The following is a 14,711-nucleotide window of genomic DNA, read 5'->3' as shown; positions in this document are numbered from 1 at the left end:
CGTTGGAGGAGGGGGTGGACATGGCTGCCTCTCCCGGGGCCCCTGCCGCCGTAAAACCGGGGTTAGCTAGGTGCCGACCGGGAGGCGGCAGACCGGGCGGCGCCGAGACTCGAACCCGGGTCTCGAGGTGTCGGGCAGCGCCAGCGCCAGGGGGCGCTCCCCTCTCCGACCACCGCGCCTGCGCACAGCCCCCCTCTCAACGGCGCGTGCGCGGCGGCCTCGCGGGCGGGGCGCGGGGTGAGCGGGCGCGGGGGGGGGCACCGTTCCCTCCGGTTCCCCCCGGTTCCCCCCCCGGTTTCTCGGGTCCCCCACGGTCTCCCACGGTCCTCCCGGTGTCTCCTGGTGCCCTCCGGTCCCCCGCACCTCCTTCCCCTTGTCCCCGCTCCTCCCACCCGGCCAGGCCACGCCGCCGCCTCTGGCCGTGGTGAGGACGCTGTCGCTTAGCAACCGCCCCCCCACCCCGTGCCCAGGCCACGCCCCCGTGAGCTGGTCACGCCCCCTCTGGGCGTGGCCGGGGGGGCGGGGTCCGTGCCCTCACCCCCGTGTACGCCCGCGGGATGGCGGCGTGGGTGCTGCTGGCGCTGGCTCCGGCGGCCGCAGGTAAAGGGCTGGGGGGGCTGGACCCCCCCGGGACCCGCTTCGGGGACCTCGGCACCCAACCCCCCCACCGGCCCTGCCGTGGTGCCCTTGGTAGCCCCCTCCCCCGGGCCACACTTCGGGGATCTTGGCACCCCCCCCAGACCCACTTGGATGCCTTTGGTACCCGCCCAGCCCAGCTTTGATGTCTTGCCCCCCGCCCCAGCCCGACCACAGCGACCTCGGCACCCCTCAGCCCCGCTCCGGGGCCCTTGGTGCCCCTTTAGCCCAGCTTTCATGCCCTTTGCACTGCCCCCAGCCCTGTGTTGATGCCCTTCGCCGCCTCCTCCAGTCCCACTTTGACACCCCTGGCGCTCCCCCGCAAGCCCCACTTTGATGCCCTTTGCACGCCCTGAGCCCCGCTGGGGCGCCCTTGGCATCCCCTAAACCCCACATGGATGCCCTTGGTACCCCTCAGCCCTGCTTCAGTGCCTTTGGCACCCCCAGAGCCCTACTTCAGGGCCCTTGGCACCACCCCAGCCCCTGCATGATGCCCTTGGTACGCCCCCCCGGCTCCTCTTTGATGCCCTTTGCACCCCCAGCGCTCTGCTCTGATGCCCTTTGCACCCTCTTTGCCCCACTTCAATGCTGTTGGCACACTCCAGCCCCTCTTTGATGCCCTTGGCACCCCCCCAGCCCCTCTTCGACGCCCTTGGCACGTTGCTGCTGCCGTGGGACGATCTTTACGTAAGGCGGGAGTCGCATGCGGCTCCTTGGTGGCGTCTCGTGGGCTCTCCTCCCTTCCCTCCTCCCAGCTGCTTTTTATAGTTCCACTCTCTTCCCCGGCGTCTCGGGGGTTATTTTTTATTTTTTTCCTCTCCTCCGACTCGTTTTTTTTTTTATGTAACTCGTCCTTCCCGGAGCCTTGTTGCAGGAGACGGTGGGAGCAGTGCTGCGGCTGATTCCAGAGGGGCCGAGGACATCGTTTCTTTGCTTCGTTAAACCCAAAGCTGTGGAGGAGCCGGGGCTCCGTGAGCCCGGGGTTGACAGCTACAATGGGGCTCACTGCGCAGATCGCCCCCCCGTGCCCTGCAAACCTTGCCCCGACCCCCTTTTTAGCGGGGTTTTATTTTCACAGCCCCAAAAATGTGGCTTTTGGGGAGTGCCAGGGCTGAGCCCTCTGCTTCCCTCCCTGCTGAAGGTGCCTTTGCCCGGTGTTTCCCACCCCACCACTCGCCAAACTTTTTTTGCAAGGGCAAAAAATAAGTCAGAATGTATTTATTAGTGAGGCTGGGCTGGCAGAGATGCTCCCATACGGTTTTTAGAAGAAATACCCACCAAAATCTGTATCCCAACTGTGTAACACAAGCTCTGGTGCTTTGGGAGGTGACTTCCCTCTCCTGGGGACTTTAAATCCTGCCACTTCCTCAGCTCCTCAGTGCTTTTAACTACCTTAAGGTTGACCAGGAGTGAAGGAAACTATAAATTAAGCAGGATCTGAAATAATCTCTATTTAAGAGGGAGTCGGAGGCCATGGCAGGGGGTTTTCTCATTGCTTTTTGCCTCTTGTTGATGACGTTTGCGCTCTCTGTTGATCCTAGGGGTGATGCTTGGCTTCGCCTCCTACTATGGCCACCACATGGTGTTGCAGAAGGAGCCGATGGGGGCTGTGGTGTGGGGCTATGGGGAGCCGGGGGCCACTGTGACCGTCGTTCTCTCTGGCAACGGTGGCCTCATCGTCATGAAGAAAACGGCACAAGTTAAAGGTCAGTCCTGGACCTTCACTGGGCAACTGGGGCTGGTGGTTTTGGTGGCTGAGGAGCCAAATGGGGCCTGCTGGTGGGGTGAGGTTGCAGAGGTGACAGCGACAGTGACATCTCCAGTTTGGGCACCCCTGGGGCTGCATTTTCCCCTTCTCCAGGACATCTGGGGGTGTGGGGTTCAGCCATCCCCCTCCCGGCCAGCGCTGGCCTTTCCTCACTTGAGTGTCCCACCAGTGGCACGTGGAAGCCAAGCTGCCACTGGAGAGGGTGGCACGGCGTGGGCTGGAGCCAACTGCTGAGGCTGTGGAGGGGAGCAGGGGGGGATTTAGCTCTTCTCCCTGTCAAAACCATCTCCAGGGAAATCTCTTGGCTGCTTTTTTTTGATGTATCCCCCCCCGCCTCGGAGGATCTTAAAGGCCTGAAGGACGTCGCCTATGCAGGCAGAGCCTTCCTCAAGGCTGCAGGGGCTTGGAGGCACCTCGCATCTCAGCTGGTGGCCTCATTCCCTGCCTAGTGATTTGAGGTGCTGCTCGTCACCTTTTTGGGGGTGAAACTGCTGCCTAAAGGGCTCCTCCACAAGCTGGAGAACCCGGAGGCGTCTTGTGAGAGAGCAATGATCCACCACTACCAGGAGATCTGCAGGATCCGGCCCCAGCCAGGCCAGAAAATCCACGCTAAGCTCCAGCAGAATATCTTTACGCCTCGATTTGGCGCCTCTAAAATTAGCTGGAGACATCTCAGTGTCACACACACCAAGCTGCTCCTGTAATCCCAGTTCCTCCCGGCAGCTTCTGCTCTGACACACATTTGTCTTCAAGATTTTCTTTTTAACCCCTAAGTTCCTGCAGGAGGAAGGTCCCTCAGATGGCTGGGAGCTCCCAAAATCCATTTCCCCAGCCCAGCTCCGCAGTGGAGAACCTTTCCCTCATTTTCTGTCCATCCCCACCCGTTGCTGGCCACTCATCCAACCTCTGTGATGAAGGTCTTGAAGTCTTCACAGGCATCATGAAAGATAAGGACCATTTTCTTCTCCCAGGACCTTCTGGGACGTGGACAACTGTCCTGGACCCTATGGATCAGGGTGGTCCCTACACGCTGACAGCCAGGCAGGGCTCAGAGAACGTGACGCTGCAGGACATCTACTTTGGGGACGTCTGGCTTTGCAGCGGGCAGAGCAACATGGTGATGACGGTCTTGCAGGTAGGCCCCGCGGCTGGGGCGGCGATCAGGCAGGGATTGGGCAGGGAAGGAAGCGCCTCGCGCGCTCCCAACCTTTCCCTAGATCGCCAACGCCAGCCGGGAGCTCGCTGATGCCGCTCGCTACTCCTACATCCGCATCTTCGCCGCGGCACCCGCCCGCTCCGACGTGGAGCTGGAGGACCTGGAGCGCATTGAGTTGCCATGGTCCATCCCGACAGCCGGTGAGTGCAACGTGCCTCCAAAAAAAAAAAAAAGGCCTGGAAATGGCTTTTTTCTCCCCTTTTTTCCCTTTGCAGCTTACCGTTTCTTGACCAGAAAACCTGGGCCATGGGAATTTCACCTACTTCTCGGCCGTCTGCTGGCTGTTGGGGCGTTACCTCTACGAGGCTCTGGGGTACCCCATTGGGCTGGTGGAGGCAGCTTGGGGGGGCACCCCAATTGAAGCCTGGTCCTCCCAAAGGGCTCTGCGGGCCTGCGGGCTCCCGGAGGACTCAGGGAGGTAAGAGAAGATGCAGTGGAAACACCTTCCGCCCCACACCATGCTGCTTTTGGGAGGCATCATCACCCCCTTCCCATCCCAGAGCCCCACTGTCCCCTCCATGCATCGTTTTACCTACTCTGGGTAAAATCCTCTCCTGTGCCAAGAGCGTTAGGCACATCACAGGGGTGGCAGGGGAAGATGGGGACCCCAGTGCTCCCTGTTTGGGGCAGCATTTGCTTTGCCCATACGAGGTTTGCTCCTGGAGCCCCAGCTTGCGTTTTGCACCCCCTTAAACCCAGTTTTGTCTTCCAGCATCTCCCCCCACCCACATCTCTCTGGCCCACAAACGCCCTCCGTGCTCTGGAATGCCATGATCCACCCGCTGCTCAACATGACTCTGCGGGGTGTGGCTTGGTACCAGGGTAAGCCCCCCCCCTGGAATTTCCCCCCCCACCTTCCATGGCACGGAGCAGCCCCACGCTGTCCCACTGACCCCTTTCTCTCGGGTCCAGGCGAGGCCAATACCTTCCTGCACACAGACCTCTACAACTGCACCTTCCCCGCACTCGTCGCCGACTGGCGCTGGGCTTTCCATGCTGCATCGGCCGGGCAGACGCAGCCTCTCCTCCCTTTCGGCTTCGTGCAGGTGATGGGGGGGACGAGGGGCAGGATCCTCACCCTCCCACAGGGATGGTGGTGCGGCGCTTGGTGTGGGGAGGGAGGGGTTATCCATCCTTTCGCACGTCCAAGGCAGTGGGATGGAGAGGATGCTGTAAATGCGTGAACAAATCCTTCCGGGGTGCGGAATCCTGGGCAGGGACCACAGCAGCCAGTTTTGGGAGTGATGTCTGCGCCGCTTCCCCAATTCCATCCCTTCCTCTGCCTTGCAGTTGTCCACCTATCGCCGTCAGAGCCCGGACGACAGCTTTGCCCGTCTCCGCTGGCACCAAACAGCCGATCTGGGGGTTGTGCCCAATGCCAGGCTGCCCGGCACCTTCATGGCCGTGGCGATGGACCTGTGCGATGAGCGCTCGCCCTACGGCAGGTGAGTCCCAGGTGGCAGGGACACAGGGATAAAGCCACGGGCTACCAACCCAACACCTCCCTCCTCTTCCTCGGCAGTGTCCACCCCCGGGACAAGCAGAACGTGGCCCACCGGCTGCAGCTGGGTGCCAGGGCTGTGGCATACGGGGAGAAAGACGTGGTTTTCCAGGGCCCGTATCCCACCCAGGCCATCCTGGAGGTGACCAAGGGTCTGCTGAACCTCACTTACAGCCAGGAGCTTGTTTGCCGTCGGAGGGACACGCAGGCGTTTGAGGTGAGCAGGGCTGGGGAAAGCTTCCCCCTGGGGCTGGAAGAGGGAAGCCCCCGCCTTGACAGAGGTTTCTCCCCCCGCCAGGTCTGCTGCTCCACGCCGTGCAGGTGGCTGCCAGCATCCGTGGTGGCAGTGGGGTCCCACACGGTGACACTGGCCCTGGCTGGCTGCGGGACGCTGGTGCTAGCCCTGCGCTACGCCTGGGCCGAGTGGCCCTGCGAGTACCAGTCCTGTGCCCTCTACAACACCCAGGGGCTGCCTGCACCCCCCTTCATCCTGGATGCCCTGCCTGTGGGGGAAACCCCAGGGCACTCCAAGCCCCCTGCAGAGAGGGAGCTGCTTCTGCTCCCTGGCTCCAGCTTCTCCCACGGGATTTAGGCAAGGGCACAGCGGAGGGAGCTCAGACCTTTTGCGAAGCGGCTCGGGGCTGCTGGCATCCTGCCTTTCCGATTCGGGGAGGCGGCTGGCTTGATTACTGTCTTACTAATTAAACACTTTCCTGCTCCTCTTTGGCCTGAAGTCAAGGCTGCAGGGGAAAAAAAAAATTATAAAGCAAGCCAATTTAAAATGAAATGTATGAAAAATTATGTTAAGACAAGCAGGAGGACACAGGGATGGGAGTTTAACCCCTCACTGCTGCTCCTCCATGCACACAGAGCTGGTCCTGGACCCCCCCCGGACCTGTCGGGGCACCCTGACCCTCACGGCAGGGTGCTGGCAGGATCCAGGGACCAGCCTCCCTCTGTGGGGTGGGGATGGGGAGAGAGAACCTCTGTCAAACGATCCCCCACAACCAAATGCTAAGGCTGGGGCTGGGACATGGAGTTGCAGCAGGCACGTTGCTTTGTGGCCTTCCACCTCCCTGTGTTAATAAATAGGTAATAAACCAGCTCATTTTATTCTTGGATAATTTTTTCCCTTCAGAGGCGCATCCCTTAGTCCTCCGTCCCCGCCCCGCTGTAACAGCAGGGAATTTTGTGTGGAAGAGGTGCAACATGGCACCCAGAGCTCAGATTAAGACACGTGAGAGAGTCTCTGCACAATCACAGAACGGTTAGAGTTGGAAGGGACCTTAAAGATGATCGAGTTCCAACCCCCCTGCCCTGGGCAGGGACACCTCCCACCAGACCAGGTTGCTCAAAGCCCCATCCAGCCTGGCCTTGAATGAAAAAAATGATTGTTTAACCTTTTTTTGCTGGAAAATCATACATAAGAAGGGGAAACCCAAATGCAGGAAGAGCTTAGCCCGGCTACCGCTGTCACATTACAGACATCACCCCACCAAGCTGTTATCAAAACCAGAGTTTAATGCGCTTGAGAGATCGCTGGCAACAAGGAATTGGATCAAACTGGATCCCAGTAGACCAACTGGACAGGTCCGAAGGGGTCAGGCAGAGCCGAGTGAGTCCCGGGAAGCTTTTCCCATTGCCTCCATTGCAGGCTTTACTTCTGGACAAGGGGGAGAGGAAGAGAAGGAAGTTAATTAACCGGACAATCACAAACTGGGATCTTGGGCTTTCTGTGCCAGCGTATGACTAGCCTGAGCGCCAGTTGTGCTAGCCCTGCGGTTGCCATGCCAACGAGGATGCTAAATACAGCTCAATCTGGGTGTTTTTGTTAAAAACCACAGCCCTCAAACTGGATCCAGGGCCATGAAAGGAGCCCAGGCAGCCTGGGCCAGGTCTGGGATCCCTGTTAGACCACATCCTTGGCAGCAGCCCACTAGGATTTGAATCTCCCCGCTCCCAGCAGGCTGGGCTGCTCCCTCTGCCTGGGGACCCCTCCCGGCCCCCTGGTTTGCCCAGAGCTTGAATTTAAGCCATGAGCTCTCTGCTTTCTGTTCCTATAGCAACTCCTGCCCACGGCTGGGCTTGCAGTAGCATCACATCCCGCCTGCCAGAACCCATCCCCAGCTGCAAATGGAGCCCCCAGCAGCCCCACAACTCTCCCCCCAAAAACCTCAAGGTCTTGACAAAGGGTTGAGGGCCCCAGTGGACGGATCCAGCCTCAGCCCCTGGGTGGACCTGGCTGTGGAGGAGCCAAGAGGAGAGCAAAGAAGTCTTCTCTACTGAAAAAGCCTACCTAGAGCTCCACCGTTGGGGAGGGACATGCTGCCGTCAGCCTCAGGGGGTTTGGGCTTGGTGATCTCCAGCCCGGCCAGCAGCGTCATGAAGTCAACGACAGTGTCGATGTCCTCCTTGTTGGCGGTGGCTTCCCTCAAGGCGCTGACAGCATTGAGGCGGCCGAAGGAGGTCAGCTCGGAGATGTTGGCTCGGAGGAAGAGGAGGATGACGTTGAGGTCATTGACGGGGCAGGTGAGCATCTTGCGGCTGAGGAGGTCAAAGGCGGGCAGCATCTCGTAAATGGAGAGCAGCCCCTTGTCCCACTGGCAGAGCTGCAGGGCGTTGTAGATGACAACGGGCATGAGGAGGACATAGATGCCCCCGACCGAGAGGCTGATGAGCTGGAAGACGGAGAAGAAGACCAGCTTGCAGGGGATGAGCGGGGGGATGTGGGGCTCCTCCTGGAGCAGCCCCATTTTGATGGAGCAGCTGAACTCGTCCTGGAAGAAGATGTTGAGGTGGAGGAAGACCAGGTAGAGGCAGGTGGCAGCCAAGAACAAGAGCAGCAGCAGGTTCCTCAGGATGTAGATGAACACCAGGGAGTGGGCGTACTGTTTGCAGGTGAGGTAGCGCTCCAGCAATGGGAACTCAAAATACCTCTCCTGGCGAGCCCTGGGGGTGAAGGGGACACAGTGAGGACTTAGGGACACCCCCCAAACCAAGTCGCTTCACCGAAGTCCACCCTGAACGTGGCCACAGCCACACCACATGGAGGGACTTGGGAGGAACGCGGTGACCAGTGAGTGGCCTCACCTCTCATATTCCTCCCAGAATCGCTCTGGCTCGGTGCTGGCCTGCTGGACCTTCCTCATGTGCTGCACCAGGCGCACGGAGCGGTTGTAGGATTTGTCCAGCTCGTCAATGATGAAGAGGAGGTCAGAGTGGAGGGCAGGGGCGGCTGCATAACGCCACAGCAGGTAGGGCAGGTACATGAGAACTGCCACCACCAGCAGTGAGTAGGGGAAGACCTGGGAAAAGGAGACAAGCGGGCATTGAGTAGTTTCACCTCTGCTGCTCACCCAGGTGGGACCTGAGGGCACCCAGATGTGAGCTTGACCTGTACCTTGAGAGCCCAGAGGGACTTGGTGATGGCGTGTCCCTCAGCATCGAAGCCGTGGTGGAGGAGGGAGTCCCAGCAAGCTGTGTCGACGTAGGCAGACTGCTTCCCCGTGAAGTTGGTGGGAGAGAAGCAGCTGATCTGTGAGCCTAGAGTGAGGAGAGGGGGGAACCTCAGCCACACAGCTCTGGCGAGCACAGGCGAGCACTCCGCAGCCAGGTGCCCACAAGTTACAGTAGGGTGAGTACACCCAAGGCATCGCTTTGAATTAAAAAGGCCTTTTTCACACTCATTTTGTATGTCCTTCCCCACCGCTGCCTTCTCCAGCAAGGGCTTTTCCATCACTTCCCAAACACAAACCCTTTGAGCATGGCTGTGGGTACACAGTGGGGGGAATTAGAGACTAGCCAGAAACCGGAGTCAAACCAAATCCCCAGGGGCAGCAGCAGGATGTCGGCTGAGGCCAGATTTAGCCTGAGGTCACGACACAGCATCAATGCAACCCTCTGTGCTGCCCGGCAAACCCCAGCGGGACATATTCCCTCAGCCACCCTGCCAGCACCCTCCTCCTCCACCCTGGAAACAGCCCTGCAGCACCCAAAGGTGCCGGGGGCAAGCAGCTGAGGTGGGGCATCGATTCACTGCCAGTCCTGGGGCTTAGCACAGCTGCTCCCGGGCTTTCCCAGCAACCAATAATCCATTAAAATCAATCAATAAAGATCCCCAAAACAGAACAGTTCCTAAAATGGGATTTCCAGGCTTCCCTGCCTCGGACCACAATCACACTGGTGTGAATATGGCAAAACCGTGCTGAAACACCGCCGGCGAGCGCCTGCCACCCGAATATCCCTGCTGCAAAAGCCGTGACTCACCAGCAGAGAACTCCCGGGCGAAAGCCAGCGAGACAAGGAAGAGGGGCAGCCCCACAGTGACGAACTTCAGCAGGCGATCGCTCGGCAGCTCCAGCCGCAGGCCCTTGGCTCGGGAACCGCCGGGATCTGGGAGGAGAGCGTCGGAGAGCATGTACTCGGCGGCCGTGTGCGAGAGGGACATTTTTCTCCTGAGGAAGAGGCGACGACGGCGGCGACTGCTGCTGCTGCTGCCCGGGTGCTCTGGTGTCGTCTGAGGTGTGACCGGCTTGAGAAGCAACTTTGTAGGGCTGAAGGCATGGCTTGCCAAGCGCTCTGTACCAAGCAGCTGCAAATGACAGCTTAGTGCGTTAAATCGACTGGTAATTGCAGGGGGAAGCCTTTTCACAAATAGCTTGCCCCAAAATAGAAAAAAACAAAAAACCAGCAGCCACGGCACCGGGCTGGGAAGGCAGCGTTCCTGCCCAGCTGCAGCCACTCCCTGGCTCCTCGTGGTTTTATGTCCCTCTCTCATAAGCAGATGTATTTCTGGTGGCACTTCCAAGGGGTGTGGGGCTCCCTGGTTATTTTCGCCCTGTTTGAGGAGCAGGGAGGCAGGAGACAGGGCATTACCCTACTGAAAAGCCCCAGCCAGGTACACAGTGGCCTCATGGGGTACAAAGAGCCCTTTCCTGCTCCCAAAGCTGCTGCCAGCCCCAAGCTTTTGGGGACAGGCCAAGAGACACCAAACGCTGGTGGCTGCAATTTTGAGGCAGAACATCAGCTGCGGTTCCCTAGTTTTTCGAACTCTTCCCTCGCCCCACTCTGGGACACGGGGGAAGGAACCTGGCTTCAAGGCAAGCTCCTGAGGGAGAGGGATCCAAATAAAAAGATCCAGAATAAGCAATAGGGAAATTGGAAGGGGCAGTGGGATAAAGTTTTTCCCGGCAGCATAGTCACTCCCCAAAACCCCCCGCCGACACTGCTGGCAGTGCAGAGCGGAGGGAGTCCCGGAGCTGCTCAGCCAAGCTGAGTGGGGGAACTCCCCGTGCAGTCTCTCGGCACAGCACAAAAACCCCACAGCTGCTGCCAAATTGCACTTTCGATGGATTTTTGAATGAAGGGAGTCACCAGATTTGAGCACGGAATGCCAGGGTATGAGGGAGAGACTGCTGAACAGCTCTGGAGGGGCAAGCGACGGCCCTCAAGCCAGGAGGGACTGCACCCAGGCACGCTCAAACCTGCCCAGGGACCGAGACCCACCTGGCCCAAGCACAGAGACACCAACCCTCCACCTTAGCAGGAACTGGATCTTTTATTGCTCAGAGACAACTTCAAAACATGGATCGGGCAAAGCCCAGCTCCCACCCAGCCCTGTTTGTCTGAACAAGAGTCTCTTCAGCACACCCAGCCACTTCTCTGCACCGAATTGGGGCAGGAAGCTCACGCAGGTACCTGGTTTGAAGCCAGCAACACCAGTACTGACACAGGAGGTCTCTGGCAAGCGACAGAGACCCCAGACTTCATCACACCGCTGGCTCCAAGGCAGACACTGCTGCAGAGTGGTTGGATCCACCGCTGCCAAATGCTGGAGATGTGGAGGTAGTCGGTCCTGCTTCGTTACTCGTTAGCAATGTCCAGCTCCAGCTTCTTCAGAGTTTTTTGGAAGAAGAGGGGCGGCTTGCAGATGAGGTCTATCCGCTGGCCCAGGGGCAGGGAGAGCCGGTGGGCGTGGAGGTGGAGGGGGAGGTGACGAGCCTTGCTCTGCTCCAGCTTCAGCCTCTTCAAGGTGATTTCAGGAAGCTTCTGCGATGAGGGCAGAAAATGTCCCTTCCACAACCCCATCTCCTCAGCTGGGCCTTGAAAACCCCAGCCCAGGGAGAACTGGGGGACACAAAGGGACCACCCAGCCCTGGATTCCCCTCTGACACAGGACCTGCCTTACCTGGGGTGCCAGCTTGCTCCAGTGCGAATATTTGTGATCCCCCAGGATAGGGCACCCCAACCCATAGGCCAGGTGAACCCGGATCTGGTGCTTCACCCCTGAGGAAGGAAGGGGAAGAGGAGAAACGTGACAACCAGCCATGCCAGGCCTTGGCTCCCACTCCCCACCTTCGACGCTGGAGATAATCCCATGCCAAAATCACCAGCAGCTGGAGAGCAGCATGGCAGCAAACCATCACCCCAGAGCAGCTTATTCCCAGAGCCTTGGCCCAAAAAAGGATTTCAGTTGTGTGTAACGACACATTCCCGCTTCTAGCCCTGCTCTTGGCCGCCGAGACGCACAGAAAGCAGATCCAGTAGCTGACACAACCCCGGGGACACCCAGCCAGGCCTCACCTGTGATGGGCTGGAGCTCCAGCAGCGAGCAGGCAGAGGAGGTAGCCAGACGGCGGTACCGTGTCACAGCGATTTCGGCGTTGCGGTTCTTGCGGATTTTCACCACCTTCCCATCCTCCGGAGACAGGCGATAGTTGGGGGCCAGTGTCATCTGAACGGCAGTGAGAGGGTGAGCCCACGGGAAGGCAGGAGGGGGGTGCCAGGGAGCACAAGGCCAGAACGGTGGCCCAGAGGACACACGGCTCACCTTGTAGTGTGACTGGTGGCTCCGCACCTCCTTCTCCACAATGGGGATCTCCACAATGCCCTCAGCGGGGTCTGGGTCCCCCAGGCTAATGGCCCTGGGGATGGAAACCAGAGGTCTGTGGAGCATCGCTCCAGCAGGAAGGGAACCCTCCCCTCATCCCCTCTCCCAACAACCCAGCTCCGTAAAAAGACGCTTGAGGGAAGATAAGCAAACACCCACCACTTCCACAAAGCTCCACACCCTGGTGACTGTCCCTTTGCCCCTTCTTCAAACCCTATGGGCCCTTCAAAACTGCTTCTCCACCCAAACCTTTCCTACCAGTAGATCTTCTCCACCTGACGAGTTTTGAAGAGAAGACGGATCCTCTCCGCTGCCTCCTTGTTCCGTGCCAGCACCATCACACCCGTGGTCTCTTTGTCCAGCCGGTGGCAGAGGTGGAGGGGTTCGGCTTTCATGTTCTCCAACATCTTGGCCAAAATTGGCAGCACATCAGCGATGCAATTCTTGATCCCGGGGCCACCTGCATAACGCACAGACTGTGACACCAGGGGAGACGTTCATCTTCCCCAGATTATGCCCAAAATGCAAGACGAAGGCTGTGATCTAATGGTGACAGACTCTCTGTGTCTCTCCCTGGGAAGGAAAACCTCAGCACAGGGATGATGGATACAGAGACATCATCTACCTGGACTTGGGTAAAGCACAAAACACTGTCCCACACGACATCCCGGTGTCTAAACTGGGGAGACATGGATTTGACAGAAGGAGCGCTTGGTGGATCAGGAACTGGCTGGACGGTTGCACTCAAAGGGTTGCGGCCAACGGCTCGATGTCCAAGTAGCGACCAGTGATGAGTGGCATTCTTCAGGGATCAGTACTGGGACTGGTGCCATTTAACATCTTTGTTGGTGACATGGACAGTGGGACTGAGGGCACCCTCAGCGAGTTTGACAATGACACCAAGCTGTGGTGCAGTCGACACACTGGAGGGAAGGGATGCCATCCAGAGGGACCTGGACAGGCTGGAGAGGTGGGTCCATATGACCCTTATGGGGTTCAACCAGGCCAAGTGCAAAGTCCTGCACCTGTAATGGAGCAACCCCAAGCACAAATCCAGGCTGGGCAGAGAATGGCTGGAGAGCAGCCCTGAGAAGGACTTGGGGGTGTTGGTGGATGAGAAGCTCAACACGCCACGGCAACGTGCGCTCGCAGCACAGAAACACCCCACCCTCGGCTCCATCCCCAGCAGTGTGGCCAGCAGGGTGAGAGGGGGGATTCTGCCCCTCTGCTCTGCTCTGGGGAGACACCCCCCAGTGCTGCCTCCAGCTCTGGGGCCACCAACAGCAGAAGGACACGGACCTGTTGGAGTGGGGCCAGAGGAAGCTACGGAGATGCTGGGAGGGCTGGAGCCCCTCTGCTGTGAGGACAGGCTGAGAGAGTTGGGGGGGTTCAGCCTGGAGAAGAGAAGGCTCCAGGGAGACCTTCGAGCCCCTTCCAGTCCCTAAAGAGTCTCCAGGAAAGCTGGGGAGGGACTCTGGATCAGGGAGGGGAGCCATAGGAGGAGGGGGAAGGGTTTGACACTGAAAGAGGGGAGATTGAGATGAGATGTGGGGAAGAACTTCTTTGCTGTGAGGGTGGTGAGAGCCTGGCCCAGGTTGCCCAGAGAAGCTGTGGCTGCCCCATCCCTGGAGGGGTTCAAGGCCAGGTTGGAGGGGGCTTGGAGGAACCTGGTCTGGTGGGAGGTGTCCCTGCCCAGGGCAGGGGGTTGAAGCTGAATGGTCTTTGAAGTCTCTGCCAACCCCAACCATTCTGCGATTCTGTCATCCCCCATCAGCGCCATGGAGCCATTTCCATTTCCCCCTCGGCTTTCCCTCACCGTGCACGGGAAGGCCGTAGGGTTTGTTGATGACCACGATCTCCTCGTTCTGGTACAGGGTCCCCTGCTTGAGCACTTTGGCCAGGACGTTGGGGTGAACCTGCTGCAGCCGCTTGCTCAGCGCGGCCAGCTCCCGCACCCGCCTCTGCGCTGGGTCCCTGGGGGTCTGCGGAGAGAACCAAACCGGTGGCGGAGGAAGGGCTCGGGGGGCAGAGCCCAGACCGACATTCGCCACGTGTGCCCGCCCGGCGGGAGGGAGAAGGGGGCGCAGTGCACGCCGGGATTTGTAGTCCCGTCCCTCAGGGCCCTCCATGGCTTCCTGCTCTCACCTCTCGTTTCTCCTCCTCCCTCTTCTGCGCCCGCAGCCGCTTCGCCAGCCCCTCAGCCCGCAGGCCCTCCTCCTCCGCCGCTCGCCCGCCGCCGACGGTACCCAGCGCCCTGGCCAGACCCGCCGCGGCCTGCCGCCACCGCCCTCCACCGCTCGCCGCCATCTTTCTCCCTCCGTCCCCTCCTTCCCCTCCGGGCCAATGGCGACGGCGCGGCGGCAGCACTCCGGCCCGCATGTCCAATCGGAAAGGGGCGGCCAGGCGAGCGACAGCCGCACCGCCCAATGGGAGCGGGGCGAGGGGCGGGCTCACTCGGTGGTTTAAACAGCGGCGACGGTTGGCGGCCGGCAACGGTCGCGGCGGGAGGACGAGAGCGGCCAGGCCCTGTCAGGTACCGGGTGGGAACGTATGGACCCTGTCAGGGATCGGAGGGCCCTGGGGGTGGGGCGCGTGGGCCTCACGGGGAGGCCTCGCAGGTGGGTGGGCCCTGGCTGCCTCAGCCCAGTACATCCCAGTACAGCCTGAGCACTCTCCCCCCACAGCGAGGTGAGTGGCTCTG

The 14,711-nt window shown here is 59.8% G+C and overlaps 3 protein-coding genes across 4 annotated transcripts; 1 reads left to right on the top strand and 2 right to left on the bottom strand.

Moving 5' to 3' along the window:
• The first annotated feature begins 550 nt into the window (after window positions 1-550).
• On the top strand, window positions 551-6,223 carry SIAE (sialic acid acetylesterase). The gene is made up of 10 exons (XM_074162447.1): window positions 551-600; window positions 2,178-2,342; window positions 3,376-3,539; window positions 3,622-3,760; window positions 3,855-4,038; window positions 4,333-4,442; window positions 4,533-4,666; window positions 4,911-5,065; window positions 5,143-5,338; window positions 5,420-6,223. Exons 1-10 carry the CDS (start codon window positions 558-560, stop codon window positions 5,711-5,713), a joined length of 1,584 nt encoding a protein of 527 aa, XP_074018548.1. The 5' UTR covers window positions 551-557; the 3' UTR covers window positions 5,714-6,223.
• A 499-nt stretch (window positions 6,224-6,722) lies between these two features.
• PANX3 (pannexin 3) lies at window positions 6,723-9,568 on the bottom strand. 2 transcript variants are annotated; one of them, XM_074162512.1, is made up of 5 exons: window positions 9,388-9,568; window positions 8,522-8,664; window positions 8,212-8,426; window positions 7,418-8,070; window positions 6,723-6,784 (listed from the first exon to the last, which is right to left on the bottom strand). In XM_074162512.1, exons 1-5 carry the CDS (start codon window positions 9,566-9,568, stop codon window positions 6,723-6,725), a joined length of 1,254 nt encoding a protein of 417 aa, XP_074018613.1. The 2 variants fall into 2 exon arrangements, with proteins under 2 accessions (XP_074018613.1, XP_074018615.1); XM_074162514.1 differs by having other exon boundaries at window positions 6,723-6,781; window positions 7,448-8,070.
• A 1,093-nt stretch (window positions 9,569-10,661) lies between these two features.
• On the bottom strand, window positions 10,662-14,338 carry RPUSD4 (RNA pseudouridine synthase D4). Its single transcript, XM_074162443.1, has 7 exons — window positions 14,156-14,338; window positions 13,827-13,992; window positions 12,269-12,470; window positions 11,951-12,044; window positions 11,704-11,854; window positions 11,309-11,406; window positions 10,662-11,169 (listed from the first exon to the last, which is right to left on the bottom strand). The coding sequence occupies exons 1-7, from the start codon at window positions 14,315-14,317 to the stop codon at window positions 10,984-10,986; spliced, it is 1,059 nt and encodes a 352-aa protein (XP_074018544.1). The 5' UTR covers window positions 14,318-14,338; the 3' UTR covers window positions 10,662-10,983.
• Between the last annotated feature and the right edge of the window lie 373 nt (window positions 14,339-14,711).

This window comes from Numenius arquata, chromosome 22 (assembly GCF_964106895.1).
Source record: "Numenius arquata chromosome 22, bNumArq3.hap1.1, whole genome shotgun sequence".
Taxonomy (NCBI): Eukaryota; Metazoa; Chordata; class Aves; order Charadriiformes; family Scolopacidae; genus Numenius; species Numenius arquata.
Note: the sequence above shows the minus strand (reverse complement) of the source record. Positions and strands in the feature narration are given on the sequence as shown.